At 41.1% G+C, this 19976-nt stretch overlaps 1 protein-coding gene across 1 annotated transcript in view; it reads right to left on the bottom strand.

Moving 5' to 3' along the window:
• The window catches only part of furinb (furin (paired basic amino acid cleaving enzyme) b), a 96142-nt gene that overhangs the window by 36631 nt on the left and 39535 nt on the right, over window positions 1-19976 (bottom strand). The window contains exons 3-6 of the mRNA XM_049574245.1: window positions 17456-17554; window positions 4664-4759; window positions 2712-2840; window positions 1360-1436 (exon numbers count right to left, since the gene is read on the bottom strand). Coding sequence (XP_049430202.1) covers window positions 1360-1436; window positions 2712-2840; window positions 4664-4759; window positions 17456-17554 — 401 coding nt within the window. The remainder of the gene's footprint in view (window positions 1-1359; window positions 1437-2711; window positions 2841-4663; window positions 4760-17455; window positions 17555-19976) is intronic.

Below are 19976 nucleotides of genomic sequence, written 5' to 3'. Positions count from 1 at the left end.
TTCCATGCCCATAAATCGATCCAGTCCGAGATAATTGCTTTGGCAATTCCACTGTCATGGGTAGTAGAGTGTGTGCAAGTGCAAATCTATGCACTCTCTGTTTTTATTATGTTTGTGTGTCTTTCTGAAGTAATAGCATGGTGCAGTCGGGGAGTTGAAGTGAACCAGAGGCAGGGAGTAATCCCCTCCAGTAGTGCTTTGTTCCATCAGCAGGACAGAGTGGGATCTACTTTGCACTGACAGAAAGGGCTGGGGTCGCTCTGCATGGCTACCCGAGCTGTCGGCAAGGACAAGAAACAAGGCCTCTGCGCGGAAAACTGCTGATGCCAGCCTCTCTCAAGATTAGTAAATGCTGGAGATGAATAGATCATGTTTTCAGATGAAGAGAGAAAAACAGAGAGAGAGCGTTTGGAGAAATAAACAAAGTCAGAGTTCAAATCGGAACATCTGCGCAGATTCTATTCTCATACAACAGTTCCTCCAATCTCATGAAAACTCGTTAAGCTGATTTCGCTTCTCCCTCTGACCAACTGCAAGAGCTTTGAAACCCCAAATAAAGACCAGAAACAAACAACAAACAACTACAAAAGACTTGGTGGCAGTAGTCCCAGAAAAGAGAGATTCCAGACAAATCCTGCTGTGCTTTTCAGAGGCGGGATGTAGCTTCTCATCTGCTCCAGGGGGATTGGACTAAGGCAGAAGACCACGGTGTTTGGAGAAACGGGGAGAAGGGAGGAGATGAAGGTTTAGGATTCGCCCTTGCCGGAGCTTTAGTGTTCCATCATTAAATTGGGGCAAACACGATTTAATGCGATCAACAAAGACTGTAAGGGAAGAGCATAAATCACTGAGGGCAAGTATTGTATTAGCAACAAATAAGTGGCTGTGGGCTGCACGGGCTGGACCTTGAGATGTGGCTACAGAGGCTTGGCTTGTGTACTGAAGCAAAAAAAAAAAAGGGAAAAAAAAGGGGAACAATCTTTCAAGACTTTGCAGAATGACTGCACCAGTGCTTTCAAACTTTATATAATTGGTTCCTAAATGTAAATGCATCAGCCAAAAGCACTGGACCAAAAGCTGTATAGACTTGGTGCTTTCTCACCAGTGTCATTCCCTGTCAACTAACATTTACAGGAAGCGAGTGACGAGTCAAAAACAACAAGGGCTGTCAAAAAATAACCCAGAAGATCCCTGTCCAAATTATTTCTCAGTACGAATACACTTGCCCACTCTCACAATAAAAAGACTCAAGTCTGCTCCTGTGTGCCAAATTTCCATAAAGATTGAAAGCTTATTTTGGAGCAATTAAGATCTATTCCTAGTTGTGGCGTTGCCAGATTGCTGCTTTTGCCAAATTACCTGTTCTCATTTCGCTGCGTGTATCTTGGCTGGGGGTCAGCGTCTCCATCATTAACATCATAGCTGGCTGCAGGGTCCTAGGAAAAACATGAAAAGTTAGGACTCCAGTCATACCGTTTTATTTTCAAGCTCTTATTTAACTTGTTTTCATTTTTCTCTGACAATCTGTGGAGGTGCAGAGGCTGCACAATTATGACCAAAAGGATAAACACAATTATTTCAATCATTATTAATATCACGATTTCTTCTGAAGATTATTTATTGATTTGGGGGGAAAATATTTTTACTGCACTTTCACATTTAAATAAACAGAACACTGCTTTTACCTCCATGTTGTGCCACATTCCTACTAAAGTACAAATATTTGCATCAAATTTACACTGGTCCTTATTCACAGTACACCTCCTATGAGCAAAATATAAATCAGCTATAAATATATATGTATTTTTTACTCAAAAGTAAATAAACAAAGCACTGCTTACATTCCTGCTAATTAAAAAATCTTTGCATAATAAGACTCAAAGGTCCAGTGTGTAGGATTTTAGAGGACACATTGGCAGGAATTGAATTTAATATATGTATGTTCTCTTTAGTGTATAATCACCTGAGAATAAGAATAGCTGTGTTTTCATTATCTTAGTATGAGCTGTTTATATCTACATGTCTCTATGGAGACTACCATGCTGCACCGCTACAGAATGGACAAACCGAACACTGACTCTAGATAGATAAACTGCCTTATTCAGTGTTTTTACCACTTAAAATCACTGGGTCCATTTTATTTGGAGATGAAAAAACAACCTGTGCAGATAATTCTGCTCCTGCTAAAAAAACCCCTGAACATCTGGATCTTAATTTATTGGAGAGAAAGGGTGAGCACAGATCAGGAGGTGCTAGGCTAGCGGCCTATCTCTGACATGCCAAACAGCGTTCGAGAAACATTGATTTTTAATGAGAAACTGTTTTATTCAGTGTTTTTACCAGTTTCAGTCACCTGGTCTGTTTGTTTTGGAGAGGAATAGACCTCGGTGGATAATTTGGCTCCCGGTAAAAACCTCCTGGACGATGAACACTGAAGGAATTCTAACAAGGAATCTTACACACTGGATCTTTAACATAAGGTTCTTCTTCACCTGAATTCAATGCATCTGCTAGTAGCAAAATACGAATAATCTTGTAACCAAAATAAAGGCTAACTTAAAATAAATAAGACATCTTCCATGCCATCTAAATACTGCAGTGAATCATGTTAATTTAATTGTGGGAAGCCAAAATTGCGATTGAGATTAACATTGGATTAAGCCTCAAGAGGTGTGTCAACTGCTTTATACTTGTTTGTATCTTTGACTTACATAATTGCTGATGAGGTCAGGGTGGTCTTTCTCAATGCCGTCATCCAGGATAGTCACCACTACACCTCTTCCTGTGTAGCCTTGAGCCCATGCTGTTTCAGTATTCAGGTCTTGATGCGTTGGGTTGGACTGCAAAAGACACAAGGGTTTTGTTCAGCTGTCAATCTGCTGTGACTGACACATCCCAGACAGACTGACAGAAAAGGTCTATGGGTGTCAGGACGGCTTAAATCATCCCCAGAGACCTTTTATACTTGCTGCAGAATGTTATATTAAAAACACAAATGCTCACTCCAAAAATAAACACCAACACATAAAATAGGCAGATCAGAGGTGGTTCATGGACACTTAAAATCCAATTTTAATGCATCACCCCGACGCGCCTGCCTCAGGCTGAGCTGCCCAGTGTGAGCATCCTCCTGTAGTTAAGCTGTCAGAAAAAAGACTGACAACCTGTTGCAGGTCAGAAATCTTGGTAAGAGCATTTGCCTCTCCCACAGAAGAAATAGCAGTCTGCGAGCGTTGACAGGAGGGGGTGGGAGACAAGCAGGGGGAATTTGGAGTGGTAAAGTGTGATTTGGATGGATAACAGAAAAATTTGTACGGTGAGAAGAAATATGAGGAGAAGTGAGCGCTGGAGGTGAAGGAGATGGTTATAGATAAACATGAGTAGGAATGGAAAAGACATCACAGACAACCTTCTTCGCCCCCTCCTCTGTTTCCTGCTGATTTTCCTCCACAGGGTACGACTCCTGCATGTGCACTTCTGTGAGGACGCCTGGATGCTTAGGTAAGTAAATTCTTGGATGTAGGCTTTGAACTGGCACCGACACCATTCAGTACATATTTTAAGTGAATGTTTGCTACAAACTACACCAGAATAAACCAACACAAAATACATTAAACCCATTAAACTGGTTGTACTACCAAGACAAAACTTCAGCATTGGTGGCATATGCCTTAAGCTGAACCGCCTTTGTTTGGTTTTTAAACTGTGCAGAATACTTTATATAGGAGGGTAAAAAAAAAGGTTTAAGTCCTGAGAAGATTAGAGGTCTAATGCTGAATGGCAGAGGTGGTTTCACAACTTCTATTCACTGGTGATTAATGTCTGGGATAGTCACTGTTGTCATTAATCCGTTGCAGTGACACAGGTTTTGTGCATATAAAGAAGGAAAAAGGGGAGATTAAGGCAAATTGAAGCATCCCCGACGAAAAGCTGCGAATAACGAAACAGACACAGAGTCAGGGCCATTTGCTATCAATGTTTCACAGGTGATACAGTTCAGCAGTCGATCTCTCCTGACATTTCATTTTCCATTCAACCCAGCGTCTTGGGATGCATTGTATCACACCTTTGACTGTGGAAACCTTGTGTTGGTGGTGAAGATGATGATGCGACTAAATCCATCAGGGTTAGTCCAAAAGACAGCAATTCAATTTATGCTTATCTGACTGACCATGAGGGAATTAATAACTTCTGCCACTGCGATAATGAATACATCTTTAAATCAGGTATCCTTACAAGCGTCTGCAGAGCTGAGTGCTGTGCTGTGTCAGACGGGGCTGAATGAGGAGGCCTTCGACGTTTAATTAGAAATAATTGCAGAGTAGAAACTGAAAAATGTCCAAGACAACAATTTGCTAAGAACACATATGAATGCAGAAGACAGTTTTCTCCCAGGCTTCAAAATCTTAAAAGGCATTCTGAATTGAATACAAAAAAAAAAAAAAATCCATATATATTCTTCTGGCTGTGCGCCTACCTACTAATTTATTTGTTGGGTATGTCACACAGATGCAACTTTAAAATGCTACTGCAAAGTACACAGTGTGTGCTACTTTATGAATAATACACATATAATGAATGTCTGAACATTTTCAATTTCATTTTTGCATATAATGACAGACTCATTAGGTTGAGGCTGTAAAGATAAGAGACAATCACACACCAGGTACCACTGCTTGGGGAAATCAGGGTCGGTTGGGTCTTCGTAGATATCCCTCTTCTTCCTTTTTTTCACCACTTGCTGCTCCGCCCACAGGACCTGGGGCACCCACACACACAAAAACACACACAGAGAAAATTCATAGTTTACCAAGTTATCTTCACATGCTATTGTGTCGTTACGAATGTTCTAATTTCAGAAACTGTTGCAATGTCCCACAGACAGTGGACGTGAAAAAAACAAGGCCCCAGCTGTGTTCCAAAACCAATAACTAGAGAGAGAGGCAGAGATGTGAAGCAAATCTAATTTATTTCATCCCTGAGATGCTGAAGGAAAGTGGCTGCTGTACAGTGTGCCAGAGAGAAAGCGCCTTTGAAGTCCTGGAGGCTGCTGGGGTATGCACAGGATTGGTCGGGGTGGGTGACAGTAAATGCTAATACCACAAATAGTAAATGTCATTTTATAGTTTGGTTTCTGAAGTTGAAAAAAAAAAAAAGACACACGCTTCCAAACACGCTTGCCAAAAGGCGCACAACAGCAAATCATTTAATGTCTGTCCACTCGCCAGTTAATGTGACTGGTGCACTCAGCATTTTTCTGTTCTTCTGTCAGGCTTATATCTGCGTATTTTTTGCTCTGTGAACATGATTGACAGTGGTGAGGATGATTAAAGACACCCGTAGCATTTGATATTTGTTCAGATTTGTCCAGACTGCCAAATATATATTTGGCACATCTCACATTGTGTATTGATAACTGAGCATTTCATATCCAAGCTGTGAGACAAAATCTGATAAAGGCTGGCACTTCGTAACTTTAATCAATCAAAAATAATCCCACTTCTAAAAAAAACAAAAGCCTAGTCAGGTGATAAGAACGTATCGCAAAGAATAGGAAGATGTTGGCCAATCAGAAGCCTGGAGCAGTGACCTTTGTGTTACATTCTGACGCCTCTGTTCCTCAATATAGTAGAGTAACTGTACATTTATGTGTAAAGTCCTGTTGGCAAGATTAGAGCCAGCACTATTTCTGTCACTTCAGCCACTGCACGAAATGTCGCCTCATTTGTGATGCCTCACAAAGGAGATAATTGCACATACACTGATTCCTCAAACCAAGAACTCAGTTTTTTATTTGTTGACACGTCAACACTGAAAACAGTTTCTGAAAATCTTCACACTGGAGTTTAACAAAAGATCTATTTTCAGTGACCTAAAAACAGTTTGCAGGAGGACAAAAGGCCACAATGCAAAGAAGAATGTGAAGTTTGAAAGCACATAAAACTTTCACTGCTTTGTTTGAATATGGAAGACACAACCAGGCAGTGACTGTCTGTACATTCTCGCAGTTAAAGCATTATTCAACCTAATGTCCCAGATAAGCATCTTAACAATGCTTTCATGTCTGTCTTTAATACAATGATTTTTACATAAACAAATTAGACATGTAATAGACAGAGCCATCTGGTGTGAAGGATCTGTTGCATTGCTTCGACAAACATTACACTGTATTCTAATTAAACGAAAGGCATTGAGCTATTCAAATAATATTTTAACGTCAACTTAGAGTGCTCCTGATGCCGCAGAGGGAACGTGCGTAGATGGAGTGAAACTAAAGAAGAGACACTTAACTTCTGAAGCAGTTTAAGCAGATGCTGTTGTGCATTATTATTGTCAGTGATGAATGCATCCTTTGCTGAATTTTCGCTGAAGGTGATGAAGCTTAAACTGAATCCACTTTTGTGTCAAGAGCACTCAAGTGAAGCATGTCTAAACTTGTGTATTCCCTGCACAATGCCTGGCAAACTCTGAAGGACCAACCTCTTTTTCTAAGTATGTAAATTCTTTTCAATCCCTTTTCCCCCCTTTTTGCTTTGTTGCTGTCAGAGTTGTTTCTAGGAGTGAACGCTTGATTTCTTGATTACATGCTCTTACAGTATAGAGCACGTGGTCTGAATGAGAAAGGGTTCGTTGCAGCTACCGAGGGCAGTGAAGCTCCTAACCTAGTTGAAAACTTTGCCTCAGAGAATGAAGCCATTAACCTTATTCGAGCGACCCCAGACTAATTAACATTTATCTCATTTCATTACATTTATAACTGCACACGACTGACCTCGTTGCACTGCTGCCCACTGCACAGCACATTATTATCAGAGCGAAATTACAACCGATAGATGAATCAGATGATTATCTGGATAAGGCCATTTACTGTAGAATATAGTGTTTCATTTATACAGCCAATTAATGCATATGATTGAGAATTAGCACATTCAACTCACAACCTACTTATATAACATCGCCTTAGGAAAACTGACATTCAGTGTCATAAACCTAATGTAAGCTGATCTTTTTACTTGCAGAATATTTTAAGTATATGTGCGAAAACCCACTCTTGAGAAAAACAAGGTCTGATCGATAACTTCCAGAAGACCAAGCCAGTGATGGAGAACTAATGAGTGCACGGAGATATACAGTACAAGCACCACCCTGAGGTCTGGGACACAGATTAGACAAACACAACCACACAAAGAAGCAATCACGAGACAAGAAGAAGGTCTCAACGTGGCCTAGGTCTGTGATCCGCTTGAGCAACACACTATTTGTTCCATCCCTTGCACAGTGTCCTGAGGGCTTTCCTGTCTGACGACTAAGGAGAAGCTGTGCTGGTATTGTCTGTAATGCAGGGAGACAGCCTAAGCTTTGATCTATAGATCTATGTTTCCACAGTTTATGGAGGAGGAAGATATATAACAATAACAACAACTATTACCAAACTACACCATTTTAAAAGTGGTTCTAAGTCAAGTGGATGGCAGAGTAATGAAATGTAAATGGACCGACCACTCGAAGTGCTTTTATACTACATGTCACATTCACCCATTCAGACACTGGCTGCCAAGGCTACCATACAAGGTGACACCTGCTACTCAGTGAAACATACACACACAAGTTGGGGTTCAGTATCTTGCCCACGGAATTGGATACTTTGACATCTGGACTGATGTCAACTTTCTTTTTTTTAATTTCAATTCTAGCAACCCTATTACACTCATTTTCAGAATTTCCATGCTGTTTTTTTCCTATTTTTTAACAGTAAGTTAAATTAAACCAAACGCATCCCAGCTTAAAGTATTAAAGTTAAATATAGTATTAACTTGTGAAATAAAACAAAAGGTATAAATTAGAAAAAAGGAATGTTGGACAAAAAAAGACTAAAGAATACAAGTAAAAGAAAGGTAAAAGGTTAGGGAAGAGAGTCGTGTGTGTGTGTGTGTGTGTGTGTGTGTGTGTACAATGGCATGAGTGTATACGTATGCATGAAGAGGTCAGTCAGGTAGGGCAGATAAAGATACGTATGTACTGTAAAATATATAGGCGGATTTTGATCTATGTTAGCAGGCAACAGCTGGGCCCCAACTTTTAATAAACATTTCTTTTGGGAGTCTCAAGGAGTACACTATCTGTTCCATCTGGTAAATTTCCCATACCTTTTCAGTCCACATATTATATGTCGAGGGTCAGGTTGTAGCCACTTGATTGTAATGCTTTTAAGTGCTGCTGTTGTCAACATTTGCAGAAGGTATTTCTTTGCTTTTAGACCTAATATTGCTGTCGTTGAATCTTTGGTGAAATTTTGGAGAAATATTTTTGTAAGTGCATCAGAAATCTCTTCCCAAAATGTACTTAACTTAGTGCATGTCCAAAACATGTTGGTATGGTTAACAATGTGTGTACCACAGTTTCTCCAACATTTATTTGAGAATGTTGAGCCCATTTTAGCCACTATTTCTGGTCCCCGCAAAAATCTCATTGCCACCTTCCATCTTAAGTCCCTTCAAGTATCTGAATAGGTTACTATGTGTGCACCAGTACATACTCCCTCCCATTTGTCCTGTGGTATGTCTGTATGCATTTCAGTTTCCCATCTCCATTTTATATGTAATATACTGTTAAGAGTCATGCTTGAAAATATCAGATAAAAATGACCTACAACTTTCTTGCCCCCATTTCCTGTTTGTACTTTTATCAAAAACTCCTCGATTGGGATGGGCTCCAAAACTTAATTCCACTCTTTATGTTTGTTAGAAAATGTCGTAATTGTAAATATCTAAAGAAGTCTGTTTTAGGAAGCATATATTCCTCCCTTAACTGTACAAATGACTTGAGGCTGCCATCATTACAGAGTTGGGGTAAATTAGTGAGTCTGTCCATTTTCTAAACTGTGCATCTATAAGGGAAGGGATTAAGTCATTTACACATCCAGTGTTCATTAGCTCTGATAATTGCTGTAGGCAATCCAAATAACAGTTTTATTATCCTCCAAATTTTAATTGTGGCTCTGGTCCATTCATCCATTTGAGTTTCCCTTAGGGGGACATCTACAGTAGGAAAGGCAAAGTCTGTAGGGGCCATACACAGACGTTTTTTTCTAAATTGAGCGAAACCGCTAATCTTCTGATAAGTGGACTGGTAAGTGGATGACCTGCTCTACCTGCAGAGCCAAAACCACTCAGGAGGTAGAGTGGCCACAGCCCCCCAGAGACCACACCACAACAATAACAACAACAGTGACAAACAGTATTGTTGGGACACATTCAGAGCAATTTGCTGACCAATAAAAACTGACAGCCAATCAAAATCTATACGAATTCAAAGGGCGTCACAGCTGGAGCACCACTGTTTACTGAAGGTTATTGTTTATTAGCATGGATGCTCACATCATCATCATTATAATTATCGTTATAGGTATTGTTCTCGGCGTGGACAGCTCTTAAATCTGGTGATATTAATTACTTTGTTATTAACAATAAATCCCATGAAATAACCAAATCCAACATTGAACTTATCCTACAGACAGTGCTTTCAAAGTCAAATATAGCTTATTCCTCTATGCCATAAATCTCCATCCTTGTCCAGAGACTATTAAAAAACCATCAGTGAGCCATACATTATGATAAATGTGGGCACTGTGGCTTATTTGATCCCACATACACTTTTCTTATATCATAAATCAGTATTCCCCAAACAACGGCTCAGATTTTTTTTTTTTTTTTTTTTGCAAATTACTGAATAATTTCATTTCTCAAGGTCTCTACAAATATTCAAACAAAACAATCTAAGAGAGATGAATCACTCTTTCAGTCTTGAGCTGGTCACAACCCATGGATGTATGCAACTGTCTTAAACACTCACTAGTGCAGAAAATCTGCTGCTGAAAATAGTCTCCGACACATACATTATTTCCTGCTGTCCCTCCTGTGACTCACACCAAAACAATTACATCGTAGAAACTGGTGGGCTGGGGGCTAAGTGCCACAGACAAGCTATAAAGAGACGAACTAACACATTGTAGGTTTTGGTCTTTTCATCGGATATGTTGACAAATCCAAGACTATTGAATATTTCCAACCTTATCCTTTGACATGAAGGCCTTAGCCCAGGGAAGTGCACACAAAGTGCAGTCTTACAGCCAGAGACAGAGTGAGAGACAGATGTAGGGTAAGGTCCTTCCGAAACACAGCTTGCAGTAAGCTGCCTTGCACTGCGGTTTGTACAAAACCAACAGCAGCCACCCCAAAACAAATCGATTCATTCCGTCATAGAGAAGGTGTGGGGTGTGGAGAGGAGATGACAAACAACCCTCGTAAGCATAATGGTAAAAGCTTATACTGCTGCCAATGTCATCATGCCACTGTGTGATAATTCAAAGGGGATGGCGATAAGCGGCATGTTAGCACCATGGAGAGACAGCGGAGGTAATGTGAGAGACGGCAGCCGGATTACAGAGAGGAAACACTGTAACAAGCTCAGAGCTAAGCATTGACTAATCTAAATCCAACTATTATGTTTTCACTGCCTTTTAAATGTGTGTTCTTTGAACCAGGTGAAGCAAAACCTTTTCTATTCCCTTTTCCAGGGATCAGATGGTCACACACACGTACTTACACACTCTCTCTCTCTCTCACACACACACACACACACACACACACACACACACACACATGATTATACAAATGCACATAAATAAAAACATATAGACACAAACCCACCCACGTACCCAGTGGTGCTTTTTGGCAGTGGTCATGCTTTGCCTGAGGTTTGGCCTGTTTCTGGTTGAGTGGGTGGGCAGGTAACCTAGGGACAAACTGTTGCTCCTTAGCCAGACACCTGACGGCCCAGATAGCTGGGGGTTCAAGCATGGTGTTAAGTCGAACCACTAAGAGAGAGGAAGCCTGTGAGATGGAATCTCTTCCGTCAAAAATGTCTTTATCTTCCTGGCTCTGCTGCAAGAGCTCTAGGTTTCAGTGCAAGTTTCAAGTTCTTTATTCTTATCATGTGCGCAAAGATTATAAAGAAGGAGTTGCTGGCAATGAAAATCTTAGGCCTCAGGCATCCTCCAGCTACGCTCATTAAATATCTAGCAAAAAGAAATCACACAAGTAAAAGCAAAGATCTGAGTCAAAGACATAAAGAAGTGCAAGTCAAGATATAGGGCTAAAAAAATAAACATAGATAAAGTAAGGGATGAGCCAAATACTCATACAAAACAAGTATCCAGTACAGATAACGTACTTTTTAAGAGCGCGAGAACCATCTGAGGAAAATGTGTCAATATCCGCATTTGTGATGCAGGTGAATCCTCATTTGGTTAGCTGTCTTCAATCTCTTCCCCTTGTGATCACAAATGATCTGAAGCTCAATCCTGAGCTTGTTCTGGAAATAGTTTTCAAATAAATAATGAGTATAGCAACTTCTGATCAACCAATTATTAATTTATCCCCACTTCAATGTTAAACCCGCCCATTCTGAGTACAAATACGGATACAGATAACTGACCCTTTACTAAGACCCACCCCTGGACGCATACTGGCCAATCATAACATAACATTACGTAGCTCAGACCAGGGTCTGACAATGACACAGCTGTGCTCCATTAACTCTAATGCAATCATTTCAGAGTACCTGGAGAGGTTGGAAAAGGATATATGTTTCTTGCTGTCCCAAAACCAAAATCAATCCCTGAAAAGTGTAGGGTTAGCTAGCTAGCTACTGAAGATATAGCCTACTGAATGTATACACATGTTGCTCTTGCTTTTTAATGATTATAACAGTAAAAAAAATACCTACCCTGCTGTACAGGAACCAGTGAAGGGAAGCAGGGAAACTTTGCTGACATTCAACCAGCTGTGTCATCGCATTGTGCGCAGATTAGCATTGTTTGACATCCCCCGGAGATCCCTGCCCGTCTGGCGGCGGAGGTCCAGGTGCTGGCAGCAGCACGGGGGCGAAGCCAAACACCGTTCATCTGCACACACTGCGATGCCACACAGCTGGTTCAAAATCAATGAAATATTCATTGTCTTCTGTTTACTTTTACACTGTGATCTGTAGCCTATAGTTCGGCTTTAGCTTCTAACTATCTTTGTCTTTTTAACCTGTTGTTACTGCCAAGTCAGTTTGACATCCTGGATATATCCTTCAAACACAGACTATAGACCCCTCTGTCTGCTTCTCTCTGGAATCACTGTTTCACTTTTCCAAAAAATACGATAATATTTCTTCAGGGAGTGCAGTTAGTGCAGTTAGTAGATAATGGTGTACTCACTCACCCCTACATAAAACATAAATAAAATAATATAAATGTGTGTAGACAGTATTGCAAATTAATAAACAGATTGTAATCAGGAATATAGTAAATGTACTCTATATTCATAATGAGAAGAGATAAATATATGTACAGAGGTGTGAACCATTTATAAAAAAGTAACTAAAGTATACAGAGCTCAGCAATAAGGATTGCCCGATTGCCCGGGGCAAGTAAAACTCATGGTCGGGCATGTAAACTAACAACTCACTTGCCCAATCGGGCAAGTTGCTAAAAATAGTAAAAGTTAATAACTAATTGATAAAATAAATGTATTTTAAACCGTGCTCTTCGGCTCTGATGCAGTGGTCTCTCTGCCTGAAGTCACAGGCACAGCTGTGTAACAATGTCCTGCCCACAGCGCCCACTGATATTATTTTGCGCGACGGACGCTTCATATAATAACATAACAACATACTATTTATGGTGTTATGTCATCGTGTCATTTCTGTCTCTACATGGTCACGCGTTAACAATTCTCCTCTGCTCTCTGTATCTCGCACAGCGGAGTTCCGCCACACACACAGGTGAGCACGCTAGAGCAGCTCGGGCCGCATTTTCCTGACCAAACCTGACCCCGAGCCCGGTGCAGTTTGTCACCTGACAAAGTTATTGTTATGGACACTGTGTAAATAACCATCAGATTGCTGTTACGCACAGACAAACACGCTACACTCTGAGCAGCGTAGCACGGCACTCATGCTGAGCTTGTATTGAGTTCAGGCGTTGTTACGTAAATAACAACTTCCAGCACTTAAATAGGTCATAGCACAAAACAGCAGCATGTTAAGTGACTTTTTACTTTTATTATATTCAATACAACTGTATGTTCCTAAATCTTGAGACACCTCATATGTAAGCTAGACAGACATTTCACCTGCTCATTACTGTGCACACATGTACTGTCTATGCTTAGTTCTAAAGAGCCCTTCTGGTGCCAGTAGATACATAGAAACATCCCAGCAGGCTGTGCTTTGCAAGCATACAAAAAAGTTTCACGCGTATGAAAATTATTTTTCATGCGTGTGCTTCACCTCCGCTGCTACAACTCTATCCTAGGGGAAACACTGCTGTGTGCGTTTCGTGCAACAGGTGGATGTGGTAGTCTACTGGTAGAGTAGAGAGAGAGCTAAGTAGCGTTGAAGTACAGTAGAGCAGGGCAGAGAGATGGAAGCAAAATATATTAAACCCAGTGTTAATACAGCAGAACTGGAGAGAGGGGTGAAAAATAAATAGAGGTGGGCATGGCTCAAGTAGGGCGCAATATTATAGACGGAGAATGATTGACACATTTTTCACTTTAAGCCCTGACACTGTCATATTTGTGTAGGAATTAAGCTACAATACATGACATTGTTGTTTTAATTAATAAATACAGTGTGAATAAAGATTACATAACATAAAAATAACTGCAGTCTTTGTTAATTATAGCTACTTAAATTAAACAATTTTTTATAGGGCAAGCAAAAACTGACTTTGGCAAGGAGATCTGTGACCAACTTGCCCGACTGGGCAAGTGGAAAAAAAAACTTTAGCGTTGAACCCTGGTATATAAGCCTATTAAAAAAGTCAAGATGCCTTCTCTCTCATTTAGTATTGCCAAATGGCACACACAGTATAAAAGCAATCTAGGCACACAGTAAACCTTTCTATACACTTTTCCATTTATTAAAGAGGACAGCTTTTCCACTGAGTGTCTCTTACTAGTCTTGTGGTTTTGCCAACAGTTCATTCTGCATTTTATCCCTCACCATTACAACTAAAATCCAGTATAGGACATCATTAAATCCTTCTTGGTAACAATGACAAAATCCTTGCCTCTGTCACTGCCTATACTAAATCCCATTTGTTGCTGATTTTGGAGCTCTCAGAACAAATCTTTTAACTATCTGAGTGCTACAGTACTCTCCCAGCTCCCGGGCAGACACCTCTAAACCCATATGCCCACAGACCCTTGTTAACATCCGATTTGCCTGACCCTTGACACCACTGGCCTCACTGAATGTCACCATATCTCACTAATGATGTCTTGGGGCTTCAGCGCTTGTCAGACCACATCAGTCCCTCTCCTCAGCCAGCTTGACTCTGGCTTGGGAAAAGCTACAGAGCTACAGAGTAGTCCTTGGGCTTTACTTGGCAGGCCTTCCTTGCTACAGATGGCCTGAGTCTGTTCTCGCTTCATAACTGCCCCCTTTTAGCTCCAGTCAGGTACCTCTCAAGATGCTTTTAAATAGAAGCCATTTCCACCGTTGCCTCCAGTGTTTCCAATGTAAACATGACAGCAGCGTGTTGCTGAGTCAGGTGGCAGCAGGGCCGAAAGAGAGGGTGTTCACCTACAGCACAATGTACAAACATAGCTGTGCTATTTGTTGCTGATGCCCAGGGTTGACAGTTACTCAACTTTTCTTTGACATCAATCAACAAACTCTTCAGGGGAAAGGCTTTATTTTTAGTGATGATTTTATCTGACCATACTAGTATCATTGCAAAATTGTTACAGTGGTCAAACCACACTCAAATATGACCACAGTAAGTTTTCTGTATTATGGTCAGGGTGGAAAAGCCTCTGAAGCAGTTTTTTGAATGAAGTAGCTGCTCCTCTTAGGACACATTCACACTGGCACTTTTTGGTCCGCATAAAACGAACCCTGGTCCGCTTCCACGGATATTTCAGTTCGTTTGGAGTGGTTTAAATGCTCATTCGAACTCTGGTGAGGACCAAACAAGAGAACCCTGGTCTGCTTGAAAACTGGGGGTATCGGTTCACTTGCAAGTGAACCCTGGTGTGGTTCGCTTGCAATGGAAAATGCAAACGGACAATCTAGCAAACCAAAGAGAGGAAGTGAACCAAGGAGAAGAAGTGACGTAGAGCACAGTACACTTTGGGTAGAAAAAAACAAAGCCAACAGTGCAAACCGGGAGAAGCAGAGGTAAAAAACAATTAGGTTTGAACACCAAATTAAAAACAGAAACCCCAAGATTGCATAAATTTGGTGTTTGTGGTGACCAAGCCAGCTGAAGGGAGGGATTTCCGTTTTCGGTCCTGGCCAATCGATGAGCCAGGCTGTTTGGTCCGCTTTAAAAAGTGCAGTGTGAAAGTGAACCGAACCAAATGAAGGTGTGAAATTTTTCCCAATCGAACTGTGTCCCCTAGACTATCTTGGTGTGAATGCGCTCTTAGGATTCACAAGTGCATCAATATTAGGTGTGCAAAGTCACCCTGTGGGCCGAACTGGAACCTCTGGTGGGCCAGTTCTGGCTGTAAGTTTGACACCTCTTGTTTATAGAATCAGGTCATCCAAATCCCAAATAACACATTCTCCTTTTTACAACAGGGGGAAATGTATCTTGCCATGCTGACAGATTTTTTGTTTTTAGGTTTTGAGATTTTTGCCACTGAGAGTTCACACACAATGGAGGTGAGGAGCATTTTGTTTGCGGCACTCGAAGCATAAAAACATGTAGAACAACAACAATGTCTCCTCCACATTTCTCACTGTCAACAGAACTATTTTCTACATTATTTTCTTGAAAACAAATAAAACCATTCAGAGCAAGCACATTCCAAAAAGTGTGAAAAGGTAGCACGTTCAAACTTCCAAGCCGAGGAGGACAAAATACTCACATTCCACTTATTTATTTGGCTCACATCACAAGAAAAATATTCTTAAGCATTTCAGCACAGAGCCTTCATCAGAGCGTTATATTTTATTCACAACAAGGCTTGTAGAGTATCAATATATTTGACCTGTGTAGCATTTTGCTTGCTTATAGTCCAAACATTTCCTCCCTCAGCAGCCCAGGTGTGAATAAAGGCAGCACAGCCCTGTGAACACAGCTTGCAAAAGGTTGTGACATTCTTAGACTTAAGAATGTACCAAATTAACCTTTATAGCTGCCACAGTTATTGTCCGCCCACAAACTGAAGAAGTATGAAGTTCATTTAAAAAGTGTTTGTTTCATTTCCTACAAAATCTTCTCTGCGAATTGTTGATTAGATAGCACAACCCACTAATGTGGGCTTCTGATAGCAAGTAAATTTATATTTTTCATATAGGCCTGTTATTAGCATATCTCCTGTTGCCTTCACAAGACAGCAATGTAATAATCCATAAATCTCACATCTAATTACCATTTTTATGTACAAGGAAATTGTTTTTTGTTTTTTTTTTTGTAAGATTTTATCTAGTGTTTCCTCGAGGATTATTTTCCCAGCAGTGTAGACTTAGGTCAAGAGTAATATGTTTAATGTGAATTTAATCAGTGTAAAGAATGTTAAAAATGAACCAACAAATTTGTTCCCAGGCAATGCATGAACTTTATTATATAAAGAAACTCAAGAGGCCTTCTAAATACAGAAAAAGGCTCTTGTTGACTCAAAACAGGACAGAATATAAGCTTTCTGCCCTTCTCCACTTTCTCTTCTGGCTTCCACTGTCATTTTCAGAGTCTATGAGAAATATGAGAAATATCATTTTGTTTTTTACCTACAATAGAAATAATGATGGATACTGCCAGACCTTTCTCTTTCGTAGGAGCAGTGCAAACATAGTATAGATATAGGTCTGGCAACGCAAGACTGCTTTTCTCTAAATCCCTACCAAGAAAAAATAACTTCCTTCCACTATGCTGGCATTCCCATGCTGACTCAATTACATCTGGTATACACGGAGGCTGAGATTTTTCAGAGTAATAGTATGCCAGGTATAAATAGTTGGTTGGGCCATGTGCAAATTCAGAACCAGATGTCCAAATGAAGATGACATTCATGGATGGAAAATGTTCTTGTTTTCCGATGTTAGACTGATAAATGCCAATTTTCCTCTCTAGTTAACATTCAGGTGCAAATAATTATTTTACAAGACTGGAGAAAAGGCGAGGCCAAACACTGCGACAGTCACAGCTGTTGTGTTGTTTGGGTGGGTTTATTTTGCATATTTACAGCTATGTGCTACCTCAGATTGGGTCAGGGGGACAGATGGAAAGACCGGCGTGGACCGAAAAGAATACAGACTTTGAGCTTTCATTGATGCTGGCATCCTGTTCTCTTGTGATATACGCTCTCTGTGTGTAATCCAATCTGTCTTTTGGCCTTTTGTTGCTGACATAGAGTGCTGCAATGAGCTGTGTGAGAGCTGACAACGGTCTTACCTGTGGTTCTTTTTGCAGTCTGATGTGCATCCCCCTGTGGCCAGACAAAGCCCTCTTCTCCACTGCGTGATGCCTGAAGTGATAATAATCTCCAAAAACCTACACACAAACATAAAAGGAAAGGCAATGAGTTCACATGCAGCAACAGGATGGCCGGATAACACTCTGTGCCAGCCGAGGCATTCGCAAGCACACCAGCCAATGTGCAGACAGTGTTCGTTCTGGAAACAAGCTGAAAACACATCCATTTGGACATCAGAGTCTGGTATTTTCTGTCCATGTTCAAAGCTAAATGAGTAACTATTACTGCACTGGCTAGTAGCAGCCATTATTTTATTAGCACCCGTAACATATTGCACGAGTCTCTCTGGAGTTGTTGAATGCTGACAAAATGGGTGTTTTATCATTATTTAAATGAGGTGTTAAATTTTCACTAGCCAGTGCTGTGTTGGATATTTATTTAGTTCAGGATTTAAACAGAGCCCAGAATCTTGTTTAAGCTGTGTTAAAATGATAAAATGACCTGTCTATGCCACAGAGCAACACAACATAGAGGAACAGAAGCTGACCTGGAAGAGGTTTAAAAACACTTAGGCTCTCTGCAGACTGGAGAAAATGTCAGACACACACACACACACATACACCCCAACAGAAAGACATCCATTACACAACTGCAGATGGACACTATCTATCAACAGTGATTAGACACATCCATTAGAGGTAGTGTCACATCAGAGCTAGACTGAAGCATTCGTCCTGCCGCTGTCATTGTTCCGTCACACAGTCTGCTCATAAAAGACCTTTTAAGGACAAGCGATTGGGTGACAGCTGTCACCTAAACCGTCCTATAACCTCAGGGAGTGCTTTCTTTTTGTTAGTCTTGCTCTTAAGTGACACAAGGAGCAGACTGTGCCACTCCTAGCCATGGTCAAGGACAACTGACCTGAGAGCAAGACAGAGACTAAATAATACAGACATCCAGAGATAGGTGCATGGTAAAAAGGACAAAAATAACCAAACAAAAGGTGGAGGAAGAGGAAGACGACTTGCAGCCGCTCTTTACACGACTATTCACCAGAGAGAAGCCTCTATTTGAAGAGGAAGCATTGCAATCTGTACAGTAGTGCCATTGGGGACTGGCTCACCTTCACAAGCCCAGTGGAGCGAAGGAAGAGAGGGGGGAGAGGAGGAGGAGGAGGTGGAGGAGGGGTGATGGAGGGAGGCAAGGGGGGAGGGGGGGTGCAGGGTTTGACAGGCCGACCAGGCAGGATGGATGTGTGTGAGGAGGGAGAAGAGCAGACGCAGCAGGATGGAAGGCTCTCCTGGGGCTGCGGGCTGATTCTGCAGGCTGGCGGTCTGCAAGCCGACCAGACTGGAGGCTGAAGCTCTCGGAGGCCTAGCCTGGCAGCGCTGATATAAAGCTGCCAGCCTGGTGCCGGCCAATTTGACTTCATTTGTCAAATATTTGTAATTAAGACTTGATTTTAAATCGCTTGCTGTGATAATTTCCGCATAAACCGAATGACCATCAGTCTTAAATTACTCAGCATTGTGCGAAAGAAATGATCTCGTTCGCTGTGGAGTTCAGGTTCCACACAATTACGTGTGGGAAGATGAATAAGACCACTTTTGTGAGGAGACAGCTCTGTGGAAGGACAATCATTAAATGATTAAAATATGGCAAGAACAGGAAAAAATGTCAACACAGAAAAAGATTTAAACTGGTTTAAACTTACAGAGACATGGGTAAAAAGCTTGTGCATTCAAGCCTAGCGTTACTTGATAATTATCTCCAAACTCTCAGACTTCAAGGAGATATAAGCATGCCAAATAGGCAATATAGTAAAGTTTATGTAATGTAACTAACACCAAATAAAAAAGTCAATCCATATCTCTATAACAGGATGCTCTCCTTGGAGACACTGTTGTAACAGGTCCTTAGTTGATGATGACTCTTTGACATTGTCAGTAAATTCAGTAAATCAGCGACTGACCTTACAACCACCCTGTTTCGAAAATAACGTCAAAGCCATGCAAAAGGAAACGGCCTCTGAATGATGCAAGATTGAGGTGTGATGAGGGACGTGACCCAAGAAATTAATGAGACCCACTTTCACATTGATTGCGGCAGGGCAGAAAGATAATTTGAGCTGCACCGGGGTGGCTTTTCTGTGGGACAAACCTATTTCCTAGAGTGCTGATGTCCTCATTTAGACCAAGAGTCTATGGGTCTTAGGAAATTGAGATGGAGATAGAAATGTTGGTGTAGCTGCCCATGAGTGCGGCTGAGTCATGCCTCTCTACAGCCTGAACCAAAATGAATCATATGGTGTGTGCGGGTATGTGTGTGTGCGTGCGTGCCAGCGATAATAATTGAGAGCACTGTGGGTCATTAGTCACCCTGCCACTATGCTCTGAGTCTGCCTTAGAGGAATACTGCCCTTTAAACTCGTATCTCATGTGTTTCTTACTTTAGTTGTTTCGCACCCATCTCTGTCTTGTCTATACTTCCTGTAGCCTT

Source organism: Epinephelus fuscoguttatus, linkage group LG4 (genome assembly GCF_011397635.1).
Source record: "Epinephelus fuscoguttatus linkage group LG4, E.fuscoguttatus.final_Chr_v1".
Lineage (NCBI taxonomy): Eukaryota > Metazoa > Chordata > Actinopteri > Perciformes > Serranidae > Epinephelus > Epinephelus fuscoguttatus.
This window is presented reverse-complemented; position numbering and strand designations above follow the sequence as displayed.